This window comes from Cynoglossus semilaevis, chromosome 14 (assembly GCF_000523025.1).
Source record: "Cynoglossus semilaevis isolate Cse_v1.0 chromosome 14, Cse_v1.0, whole genome shotgun sequence".
NCBI classification, from domain to species: Eukaryota; Metazoa; Chordata; class Actinopteri; order Pleuronectiformes; family Cynoglossidae; genus Cynoglossus; species Cynoglossus semilaevis.
The window spans coordinates 18,550,010-18,562,316 of NC_024320.1; the positions used below are offsets into that span (position 1 = coordinate 18,550,010).

Below are 12,307 nucleotides of genomic sequence, written 5' to 3' on the forward strand. Positions count from 1 at the left end.
CATACATATATGTTCATATATACACATATACTGTACATATATATCAGGGCTGATAACGCTCACTCATCATTGTTGCATTTACACAAAAAATAACAGGATTTTTTTTTACTTTTTTCACTTCAATTATTTATTTTTATTTCATTATATTTGTTTGTTTTTATAAAGGTCTGTTGCTCACACACAATGTTATATTAATTTGCATGTTAGTGAGTGTCTGTCAACTTCCACCAGCGGTGACTACGTGTCAATAGCTCATCCAACGTGTCACATTAAAAAAAAAGAAAGAAACACTGATTACATTTGAGGTTATTACTATGTAATTACTCAATTATTCCCTTTTGAATTTGGAATAATAATTGGCTGTGATTAAAATTGCTGACCTAAATTAAGGACTTTAACCTACCTGAACTCCATTAAGTGATGCCACGCCCATGTAGAGGAACACACCGTAGAGAACAGGCATGGGGATGAACTGAGGGAGGACAAAAAAACATAGAATAAAAAAATGATTTTAATTGGACTTGAAAGTTTTTTAAGGTCATATAAGAGCAGAAATAAAATCTAAGATATGTTGTATGTTCTTTGAAAACTAACAACAAATTGAACAAATCTCGAATTCAATGTGTAGAACTGAACTAGGAGAGAGTCACAATAATGTCCACTAGAGGGAGCACCCGCACCATTCATCCCTGGGTTTCTTTTTTTTTTTGGCAGCTTTTATGGGTGAACCAACAAGAAAAAGACGGTTGTCAGCAGTGATAACAGAAATAAAAAGTGTTGGTTTCACTTCACATCAGTTCAGTGTGTTCAGGTTTCTAATTACTCTGGATTAAAACAGGCCTGATGTGATCTGGTTATAAAAGAAACAGACACTGATGCTAATCCTGCGGAAGAATTTACAGGCTCTACCTTTAGGATGGGAGCCATGAAGACGGAGAGTCCTGTGAGGAGAAAGACACAGATGCCAGTGACTCTTTGTTCCCTGCAGTGAAGAATGGAAAGAGGGAAAAACAACAACAATCAATCCATGGCATTACGTCATCGAGACAAGTGGAAAAAAGTTGGAATTTCCAGACTCATCTTCGTCATAGCTGTGCCTTAGCAGTTCTTATTCTGTTTCACTGTCCTGTCTTCATAGTACTTTTCTGTGTCATAGATGAAACTGTGTTTTCGTATACATATATTTTGCTGTTTATTCTGCAAAAATGATCATTAAGTTTTTATTTATACTGTAATACCATCAGTATGTTGAACTATATGTTAATTACATAATATCAACTCAAGTTTTTACATAGAACTGGTGATATATATTGTAATTTAAATGTTTTTTAATATGCTTTTAAAAGCCACACTCTGCTAAAAGACAAACTTTGTTATCACTAACAACCAAATAATGATCATCAAATGCACAGATACAAAGAGAGGGCAGTTAAAGTTTCCAGTCTATATAAGCCTCTATGGTATATACGTCAAAGATGAGGCCCGTGGGCCAGACTTTGGCACAATTTTTTTTTTTCCCCAAAAATGGAAGTTTGTAGACTAAGGAGTGTACTAATGGTAAAGTCTGTAGACTAAGGAGTGTACTAATGGTAACTCGATGAGTTTAACGCAGTGGTTGAGATCCATGTGTGTATAACATGTACATGTGTGAGCATTCCCAATACTATTTCTCTAACTTCATTTCCAGTGTATGGTTACCATAAACATCATCACCCATAAGCCCGGGGGGGGTAAAATTCTTTTATCATTTCTACGCCATCTATTGGTGATACGAGGGTATTGCATTTGGCAGAATGGATTAAAAAGCTGAACGGGCCGCATCAGGATGGATTAAAAAGGTGAACGGGCCGCATCGGGCCCCCGGGCCTTAGTTTGCCCATGCCTGCACTAGACCATAAACGCAACTTTGGCAGTTTTGTTTTTTTACCTGACCCCCAGGAACTTGGGCTGCTCCCCAGGAGCTGACGTCTGGGTCTCCATTTTCAGGGAGTCGATGTGAGCGATGGAGATGACAGTAGCTGCCACATACCACGGCAGACCCATGAAGGAGCAGACAATCATCAGAATGGCAACCCAGAAGAGGTCCAGGTGATAGCCTGCACCTTTCTGACAGGAGACAAAACAAACACAGACAGTTTAATCACAGACGTGTCTTTATATTTCAGGTTATTAACCCTGCATTGTCAGTCTGGAGTAAACCTCCACAGTTGGACACAATGGTATAATATGGTGTCCTTGTGAGGCTGACTGAGCTTTCAGTGATCTAGTGATTTCAATGCTAGATTCTACTACTATAGATCAGTTGTGGCTAGAACATCTTGGCTCAAGGCCCAAAATGAGGTCCAAAATCTGATCGTCAGGTCCGTTCAGTATTGGTTGGATGTTGAATGCTGGACCAAATAAAATGTTTCAAAATGTTCTAAACCTAAACCTTCAAAAAGAATGTGGCACAGTTGGTGTATGCCGCCATCTAGTTGCATCAACTGACATTACAGTCAATTCATTGCAATGCATGAAACAGAAGGATTGAGATCAAACTTTACCATAGCTAAAACCAGCATTTAGCGGGCCAGATTAGGAAGCCCAGTGGGCTGTATGTGGGCCACGGGGTGTAGTTTGCCCAGGTCTGCTTTAGTACATCATTCAGTACTTTGTGTCCTGGACTGATCTACTCATGAAACAGAAGAAGTGGGCTGTATGTAACGGCACCCAGTTTTGTGTGTATTAAAAGTGTACAAACCACATGTTTGTAAATATACTGTATACATATATATATATATGCACACATATATATGTATATATATATATATATATACATATATATATATATATATATATACATATACACATATATATACATACATACATATATACATATATATATATAATAATCATTACTGCTGCACCAACCTTCAGTTTATGCTCCTTCCTATTGACGATCACAGCAGTGATCTGCTGATCCATAAAAATCAGAATAGTGACCAGCAGGGCGGGCAGTGAGGCTGCCAGGTACACCCACCAGGGGTTTCCTCCAAATGGAAAAACAAACCAGCTTCTCAGTGGACTTGTGGGCTACAAAAAAAAAAAAAATAGAGTCAGAGAGTCCAAAGTATTTTCACATGGCACAGACTTGGACGAGGACATCAGGATATTAAATGTGATTCTGCGGGTACATCATGACATGAGAGAGAGGTCAGAGAAGGCAGACCTGTGGTCAGACAAAGCTGCCTCTGTTCTCACACTAACACAAGCATCCTGTGTTCTCCCATCACCTATAATCAACTGGTTATTTGATGCAGGTGCTCGCTCCTCTACCCCATCATTACCTTTGTTAGTGGAGAGAAAAGCAAGGTCTCAACACTGGCAGAGGAACATTTGAGCCCTGGAATGATTCAGTTTTAGTTTCGGCTGATATGCTACACAGGACACTGCACCTTATGCTGGGATTTGAAAGAATGACTAATGGGAAGAGAAACCGGTGTCGCCGTGATTTAAGCATGGTGCACGTGTCCTCAGAGTGATCATTTTGAGGTGATTTTACAAAATAAGGACTGATTTCTCAAGACCAGTTTGCTGCAGGTACCTTAAATTCACTGGGCACAATGAGCTTCGGAGTGTTCACGCCAATCAAGGCATCCACGCCACAGAAGAGGAGAATGGTCAGGATGATGGCAAAGTCACTGATGAGCTTCCTTACCTGGAATCAGGAAACATTTGGGGGGAGGGGGGGGCGTTAGAAGGACAAAGAAGCACGAGCAACGCTGACATTTTTCACTGTGTGTTCAACAAAGAATACAAAGCCATTCTTCACCCGCAAAATATTTTTAGATAAACACGGGTGATAATTTTACTTGCTGATTGAGCACATTCAGTAGTGAAAGTGCAATCCAAGCAGATACTGCGCAGACGTACGTAAACACAGCTGTTTAGAGAGTCGTACAAATGTGCACTGAGCTTTACCTAAGAATGATAATCTATATGTTCTTTGATGTCCTGCCGTGACCTTTGTTCTCTGATTCTTTTAAAGTGATTCTAAAAGGATGAAAAGGTGTTTTTTTTTATTTTTTACAAATCTATTGGCAAAACATGTCCATTTGTCCTTATCACAGTTTCGCCATCGTTTGTACTTTGTGGCGAGTTTTTTTTATCAGCCAGACACAAGCCTGATGAAAACACGAGTAACACACTGATTTGAGTTAAGCCGGCGTTTAGATCTGAGAGACTTAGATGTTGTTTAACATGTGAAACATGAGCCTCCCCCCCCCATCCTCCGTCACCTGAGCCTCTCAACTAAACTGGACAGTCAATTGTGTTTAGCAAGTACTTGGACAAGTACACCTCTGTCATTTACATTAGACAATATATATATTTATTTATATGTATGCATATATATACATATATATGCATACATACATACATACATATAAATATATATACATACATACATGTGTACACACATATATATTCACACACACGTACATATATATATATATATATATACACATATATATACACACATATGTTTATGTGTAAGTAACTCGACTGGCTTTGTGCAGGCCGTCTGTCGACCTGACGGTCCGTGCACCGGACGCTTCACTCACTGTGGTGGGGAAGTAGCGGCTGGTCTTGAACTTCTTCAGACCCATGGAGCAGATGTAGGTGCCGAAGAACAGGATGATGGACATGAGGGTGATGTCAGGCACGTAGCCACAGCTTTCTCCCACCAGCTTCCCTCCAAACTCCAGACACTGATGCCTGGTCAGAGACTCCCAGGTGGCGTTTCCTGGCTGCACGTGTCATGACGTAAACGTTTAATCAACCATGCAAAAAGCTGTTCATGTCAGTGAATGGATGTCAGAATGTGGCAACAGTTTAGAGGACACTACATACCACGTCGGTACTATTTGTCCACGGAGAAACGTCAAGGACCTGTGACGAGTTTTCTAAAAAAAAGAAAGCTACAGTTATCTCCTCAGATCAGTGACAACAGCTGCATTAATCACAGTTACACTTTAACCAATCGGTGCTGAACAATCCTGTCAAGTCATTTGTGACTGGGAAACAGAGTTGCTGAGAAAATAAACAGATGCTGTGATCTCCTATCAGGTGTTATCTGCACTGTCGAGACAGTGAAACAGACAAGGTAAGACGGTTCATCTCCGACCGTGTGGACCAGAGGTTTTACCACTTTTAATGTGTGGGATTTTCCCATTTCTCAGCCTTCTCTCCGTCTGTTTCCTCTCATTAGCGACTTAGCTGAGAGTGAAGGAGTGAACTGAAAAAGTTGGATGCCTTCGTCGGTAGTTTCTAGATGTTTTGTTACTTTTTAACCATCCAGACTCAGACAGATTGTTCTACCAGACCACTGCACCTATGAATTCAGTGAGGCTAACTTTTATAGTTACATATTAGCAAAAGCTAATAGAACGTGTTAGCTGTGTGGATGTATGAATTATACATGTGCAGTATTGAGTAACTTGATGGATAAAATGTTGAAAATTGTCTCAATACTTATGTGTGGTGACATATTAAAGGTAACTGAGAATGTCTACAGCAGGGGTTCCCAAAGCGTGGTGCACGCACCCCTCAGGGTTCAAACGCTGCTACTGTGGGCTGCACAAGATAAAACGTGACGGGAGTGTTTTTTTTAAGTAACGAAAAAAAATAAATATTTAAAATTTTTCAAATTAATAAATAAATTCAGGATAAATAAATATATGCGTGTTATGCGTGACAAAAGAAATTATTATGAATATAACGTGTAAAGCTCTAGATAGCTTATAAAATGTTTTCTGATTCATGAAAAAGATCAAAAAAATCCACTGGTGTGACTGCATATAGTTGAGTCTAAATAATAAATAAAAATAAAAGATGAAAATATCTCAGTGAAACAGTTTCCGTCAGTGCAGTGTGGATTGAGATCTGTGGCTGATAAACAAAATAAATAATAATAAAAAGGCTTCCTGACTCTAGATGGTGCTATGACAGGAACGGTGGTCAGGATTAGAATTCCTCAACCACTGCTCACGACCAGACTTTGTCTGGGTCTTACGTACGGGGCATGCATCGACAGTCGTAGAGCGTGACAAGCTCGGGGTCGAAGTTGTTGTTGATGGGGTTGTGGTGGGCCAGCTTTATCATCTTTTTAAAAGCGTCGTAGATGAAGATGAAGCTGATGAGCGCAGAGAAACCCTCCTCGGTGAAACGGGTGAAGTACTGCACCAGGAAGCTGGCGTCCGTCGCGACCAACACCAGGCAGAAAAACGCCGACCACAGACCGATCCACAGCCGGAACTCCAGATAGTCGAAGCTGTTGTCTCTGAAGAGAGAAGAGTTTTGGGTCAGAACAGATTTTTGTTACGTCATAAGAGTGAGATTTGTTTGGGATTTAACTTTAATGATTACAAAAGTGCGTTTGTTTGTTTTGGTTTTTTTCAAACACCCACAGGTGGACCTTCACACTGGACTGTGTGAACCTGCAGCGGCCTCTCTAAGGACATGGAAACATTCGCAGAGACATGGACACCATGACATTCTTCAGTCATGGTTTAAAATGAAATGAGAGTGAATTATTGATCACGGAACACAATCAGCGCTGTGTGGGGTAATGTTAGAAGACGGTCTCTCTGAGACAGGAAGTGAACGAAGTAAAGCAGAGATACAGTTGGTGTTTACCACGCTCTTGGTAAACATTATGTGGAATTATGAAAATATTTTCACACATGGCTTTTGGTGTGAGTTTTTGGTGATTCAGTTTAATAAATAACTGACAGTTGGGTTTAAAGAACTTTGTCTTTAGTCAATTTCTCAAATAAAATATGTGAAAAGTTGATGCTGCAGTAAATCAGGATGTAAACTGACGACAAAGACAAACAGGAAATGAACACTCAAGTTGATAACTGTGACAATCCACTCCTGCCACAATATTTACATTTTAGACAAATAATAAATTGGAAATTTTAACTTAACTTAAATTATGTCACCATTTAGATTATCCAAAAAAAAAAAAAAAATGGCAGCTATGTTTGTGATGCCCCCTGCAGGAGATGAAATCAGTGAGTTTGATTTAATTTGTCTTTAGGGCGGTGGTTCCCAACACAGGTTACATTTGAAGCTCACTGGTAGTAGGGAGGGACTGTTTTTTTTTTTTTTTTTTTTCTGCGATGAAGGGACGACAACTGTAATACACACATCTGTATCCTTACACTGGGACAGGAGGGCAGGAGGGCAGGAGGGAGGGGGTAATGTTTGACCTTTGACATAGGTTGGGTCAGAAGGTGCTCACCTGCTGAAGTTGAATAGGAGTCTTTCAAACACCAGCACCGGGCCTGTGCTGCTGAGAATCGTCAGCGGTTGTCCAGCCAGCAGACAGTACACTGCTCCCGTCAGCGCCGTGCCCAGAAAACTTTCCAACACTCCCTGCAACACACACACGCACACACACACACACACAAATTACCACACATGAAGCTCTAACGTAGCTTATTATCAGCGATTAGTCTCACATTAGTCCAGCCGTGAGTGTAACTGTTTAGACAACAACTGTTTAGGTGTGAAAACGTCAGTGACATAATTCCGCTTGCTCAGCTGGAATCATTGCTTTGACCACACACACACACACACATCACACACAGCTGTATTTCTGGCTCGTCAGGAAAGTCCTGTTTACTTTCAGCACATCTTTTTTTATTTTTTTTCCCGTAAAGGGCACTCGGTGCAAAGGGATAAAGAGGTGTGACATATTCAGCTGCACTTCAGTGTTTTGGAGTGATGAATTCCAGCAGCTGCTCTGCTGGAATTCAGTCACATTGGCTGCAGAGAAGCTGAATGAACACGACTTCTGGACAACAGCGTTAAGCCAACGCAGCAGGAAGAACAAGCGTCTGACAGGACAGGTTTCCTTGTTAGCAGGGACAGAACAGATGGACCAATGAGCTGCTCAGCTGCTAATAAGCTTATCAGCTCAGGTGGAATCTCTGTGTTTCTGTTAACACGCCAGTTCAAACTGACCTGTAATTAAGGTCAAATAAATAAAAACTTCAAAATAAAAACACACAATGACATAATTAAGCCTAGATTAAAACATACTGAGTATGGAGGGGAAACTTTATAACCAGTGCCACAAATAATCTGCTATTATATCTGGATTATGACAAACTGTCAGCAACTGAACACAACAAACATTTACTTCATATAAAAAGCTTATTTAAATTTACCTTCCTTATTTAATGATTATCTTTCAAAATAATATATCTTTTAGATTTCAATACCAACAGAATAAAAGGTAAAAGATGTTTTGAAATTTTGATCTTTCAACAATCGGTTCTCTACTGGTCTGTGATACAGGTCAGTACTGGCCAACCGGTGCCTCCATTTTTAAAAAATTTTATTAAATTGTTTATCACAATATTTTGTGTGTGTCCCTCTTGGCAGTGTATTCGGGCCGATCTAAATCAAACCTGAGTTGAATAATTCTGGATGAGGTGCAGTTGGTTAGGAGGTCAGATTCAGTTCAGTGTATTGGGGGGGGGGGCTTGATCAGTTACTGTACCTGCATGTTCTCCGTAGCATCTCCCAGTAAGCCTCCGAACGTGATGGCGTTGGTGACCGTGCCCAGGTAGATGAACAGGATTGCTGACAGAGACTGAATGTGCGGAGGGTCGTGGAAGTCACTGGCAAAGAATGGCAGCTTGCGCTTCACATCCAGGACGAGACCGCCACAGAACCTTTGGGACAAAGGAGGGAAGGGTGGTGAGGGCAGGGGCAACATTTGTCATGTCAGAACCTGTGTACTTTAGCTCCATAGGTGACACACGTCAAAAGAAGGTGGTGAGGACTGTGTTTCTCACAGTGAAACATTGTTTTAACTAGAGGAAGAGAAAAGGGCTGAACAACAGTGAATCGTTTCCTTTGTTCTCCATTTACAGTATGTGTCAAACATTTCCCCAGTGGAAAGTTGCCAGGAGGAAGTGGAGTTCATGACAAAAACATTTTCACTAAATAGTATTTCACTATTCCTGGCACTCCTCCATCAATAACAAGCTGTCAGGAACTGAAGCTCCTTATCTGCACGGACACGTGCCGTGAACGAGGGAGAGGCGTAATTTTATGTACATAGATACAGTACACAGATATAATATTCAAGGGTACTCCATATTACTTTCTGGTACGCTGAAGTTCCTCCCCGACTTGGTGGCCGCCTCCTCCTCCCTGACCGGCATCGTGGGGGGTGTCACCGTTCATCTGAGGCGTCTCTGATCCAGTGTACATGTTCTTCCTTCAAACAATCGCAGGACAGTTTAGATCAATACAACTGTAAAACAGAATTAGACTAAAGATACGTTAATAATATTAGCTACACACCTTCTGTGACAACTTGTCTATTAGGAAGCAGAAGACAGAGTTTCTTTCTTTTTTAGTTCAAAAGCTCGGCTCACTTTCTGTTCAGTTGTCACCATTTTATATGTTGATTCTATGGTTTTATTACAACGTGGTGTCATGTGACGACAGTGTCCGTTTGAAGACGTACGGTCAATACAGAATTTAGTTCTAAATAACCTTTAGTTAATGAGAAGAAAATAATACTGGAGTCAACGTTTGGCCCACGGAGCTGCCAAAGTATCAGCAACAGTACTTAGTATCGTACGTGTACAAGTTTAGAGAAGATCGTATCGCCTGGTTCTCACTAGTGTTGCCTTCTATAAGGTTAAGGTTCATTAATGGATTAGCCCAAACCTCTTCTCTGAAGATGGCAAAGATTTGGGTGGCTCTATTCTGATGTTAGGATCCCACTCGCCAGGGGGCAGCACGATGACCTCATCCAGGAACTCGTCGATTCCAGCCAGTAAGTCCTGCCTGTCCTTGGCTTTGTAGGCAATGTCATGGAACACCTGCCAACATACAAACATAACTGGCCTATTAGCAATCAGCTGATCAATAATGTAGCACTCTCTGAATAATTCATCTGGGGCTTTGGAGCAAATACACAAAATGTGAACACAGGCCCTCAGAACACCCAGTGGTCTCTGTACGCTGGGACACGGAAACAACCAGCAGCGCGTAAATGAAACACCACAGAGTCAATAATCTCAGAGTAAAAGGACCAGGATGTAGATGTTCTGAAGGGATCTTTACTAAATAGTCTCCAAAGAAAAAATCCATTACATTTTGTTATGTAAACTATTCATGTGTATTTTTGTGTCAGGGAAGAAGGTGATGACTCACAAAGGTAAACATCTGATAAACCTGTGACATTACTTCAACTTGAGAGCAGAGACAGTAAAGTTATGTCGAAAAAAACAAAAAAAAAACAGAAATTCAGAAACCACTTCCTGTGCTGCTGTGTTGACAAACCAGAGACACTAGGATCTGCTCTGTGACGCCTCCAGTAAAGGAGCTGCTGAGAGGAAGTCTAGCTACAGTCAGACAGGGTGTCAAATCAGCAATACAGCTCCCCTTGAAGGGCCGGAAGGTGTGCAGCAGAAAGTCGAGACTAGTCTAGAATCAACACTTCAGACAAAAATGTATATTAAAATAAAGTTTACTGAAAATAAATTCTCAAATTGATGTTTAATCTTTTAATGTTAGCACAGAACTAAAGAGTTTGGATTGAGTGACTTCACTAACACTAAAACGTGTGCTAATGTCGGTGCTTATTATTAGCTCTTAGCTTAAATACACAAAGATCTCATGTCATCTAATCTTTTGAACTTGTATGACTCCGTGTTTTACTTGTTGCATTTAAGTTGAGTTTTTTTGTAAAAAAACAAAACAAAAAAAGACAGTTCAGTATTTCAGAAGTCAGAGGTCAGAGGTGATTAAAGTCAAACAGTGTTTGTTGTTAGACAAGTGGCCGTGTTTTTAATTTTTTTTATTATTATATATAGATTATTATTATATTATAAATCATATTATATATGAATTATAATAATTTAACAATTATTTTGACTGCTCTATCTAAAGTCAGGAATAACAGATTAACTGGTCAAAAATTGTTTTTAAAATTTAGTAAAGTAACACAACAAGGTGCCTTAAGCCAAAATCTAATGTGGGCCAGAGCAGATGGCTACAGCCTCAGGGTTGCCAGATCTGCATGGTGGCCCCAGAACTCCCATTAAACCTGAAGTAAATACATCTCATGTTAAAAAAAAAGATTGAGAATTCTAAATAAAATTTACATGAAAACAATATTAGGTAAGAAAAGTGATAACGTACCTCATCTGACATGAGGGTGGCGATGGCTCTTCCAATCTCATGATACGACTTCGCTTTCCCTTTGGGGCCCAGAAGCACAAAGAGAAATCTGAGAACGAGAAAATAAATGTTAGCATCCACTGAGTGACTGCGTCGGCGCGGCTGAGCCTGACATCAGCAGGAGGACGTGTGACAACTCTGCAGCTGATGGTGCTGTACCTCGTGGGCACGGGGACCTCAGTCAGGGCCCCGAGCATGACGGCTTTGTGCAGCCGGACAAATGCAACAAAGGGAGCGTCCAGGAAATCCACCTCTCCAACGAGCACGTTTGACGCCTCTGCATCGCGTGGCAGTTTTTTCATGAACTTATTCTTCAGCTGTGGAGACGAGTGAGTGTAAAACAGTTAAGAGGAGAAAGAAGATCAAATGCTTGGACAAAACTGATGCAGTACATGTTAAGATGGAACCTCTGGCTCTCCTATGTCACTTACAATCATTGTCACATGACATTTGAAATAAAAGTGGCAATTAAAATGTGTCTGTACCGAGGCGTGGTGCTTTTATTGTGTCTACAAGTACAGGTAGTGCCCTGCCTTTCCTGCAATTATTCACTGAACTGCAGCTCAACTTATACCACCCAAAAAACATACTTCAGTGCAGGTCATGAGCCTGATCTGTAACATCAGTCAAGAGAACGGCACTTGTAGCTGCAGGCTAATGCTACAACCAGTCAAAGTGAAATGACCAAAAGCTCACTTAAAATCTAGGGTGTCAAACTCATTTTGACATTTGTTATTAAGTACAAATATATCAGATAAATCTTCATATTTAATAAAATTAAATTTGTAAAGTTTTTGTGTATTTTTTCTATTTTCAAAATTCATTAAGCGGGCCAGTTTTGGGCCACGGGCTCTATGTTTGACAACCCTGCTTTAAAGGAATGAGTACGGCCTCAGGTTGATGTTAAAGGGCAGACAGTCTTGTGTTTCTGCAACATAAATCACATCCTATGATTCCTGTCCTTTCTGTCGACCACACGCTTCATTTACCCAGCTGTGATTCACACAGAGAAACTGCATGTGCCCAGTTACGACTCGTGTGACCGAGACTTGAA

General features: G+C 40.5%; 1 protein-coding gene across 1 annotated transcript in view; it reads right to left on the reverse strand.

Annotated features, from left to right (window-relative positions):
• The window catches only part of LOC103389987 (electrogenic sodium bicarbonate cotransporter 1-like), a 36,821-nt gene that overhangs the window by 5,776 nt on the left and 18,738 nt on the right, over nt 1–12,307 (reverse strand). The window contains exons 8-21 of the mRNA XM_008325658.3: nt 11,413–11,570; nt 11,215–11,302; nt 9,736–9,890; nt 9,161–9,277; nt 8,552–8,726; nt 7,286–7,419; nt 6,057–6,319; nt 4,891–4,943; nt 4,602–4,787; nt 3,584–3,697; nt 2,911–3,072; nt 1,928–2,106; nt 910–982; nt 404–472 (exon numbers count right to left, since the gene is read on the reverse strand). Coding sequence (XP_008323880.1) covers nt 404–472; nt 910–982; nt 1,928–2,106; nt 2,911–3,072; nt 3,584–3,697; nt 4,602–4,787; nt 4,891–4,943; nt 6,057–6,319; nt 7,286–7,419; nt 8,552–8,726; nt 9,161–9,277; nt 9,736–9,890; nt 11,215–11,302; nt 11,413–11,570 — 1,926 coding nt within the window. The remainder of the gene's footprint in view (nt 1–403; nt 473–909; nt 983–1,927; nt 2,107–2,910; nt 3,073–3,583; nt 3,698–4,601; nt 4,788–4,890; nt 4,944–6,056; nt 6,320–7,285; nt 7,420–8,551; nt 8,727–9,160; nt 9,278–9,735; nt 9,891–11,214; nt 11,303–11,412; nt 11,571–12,307) is intronic.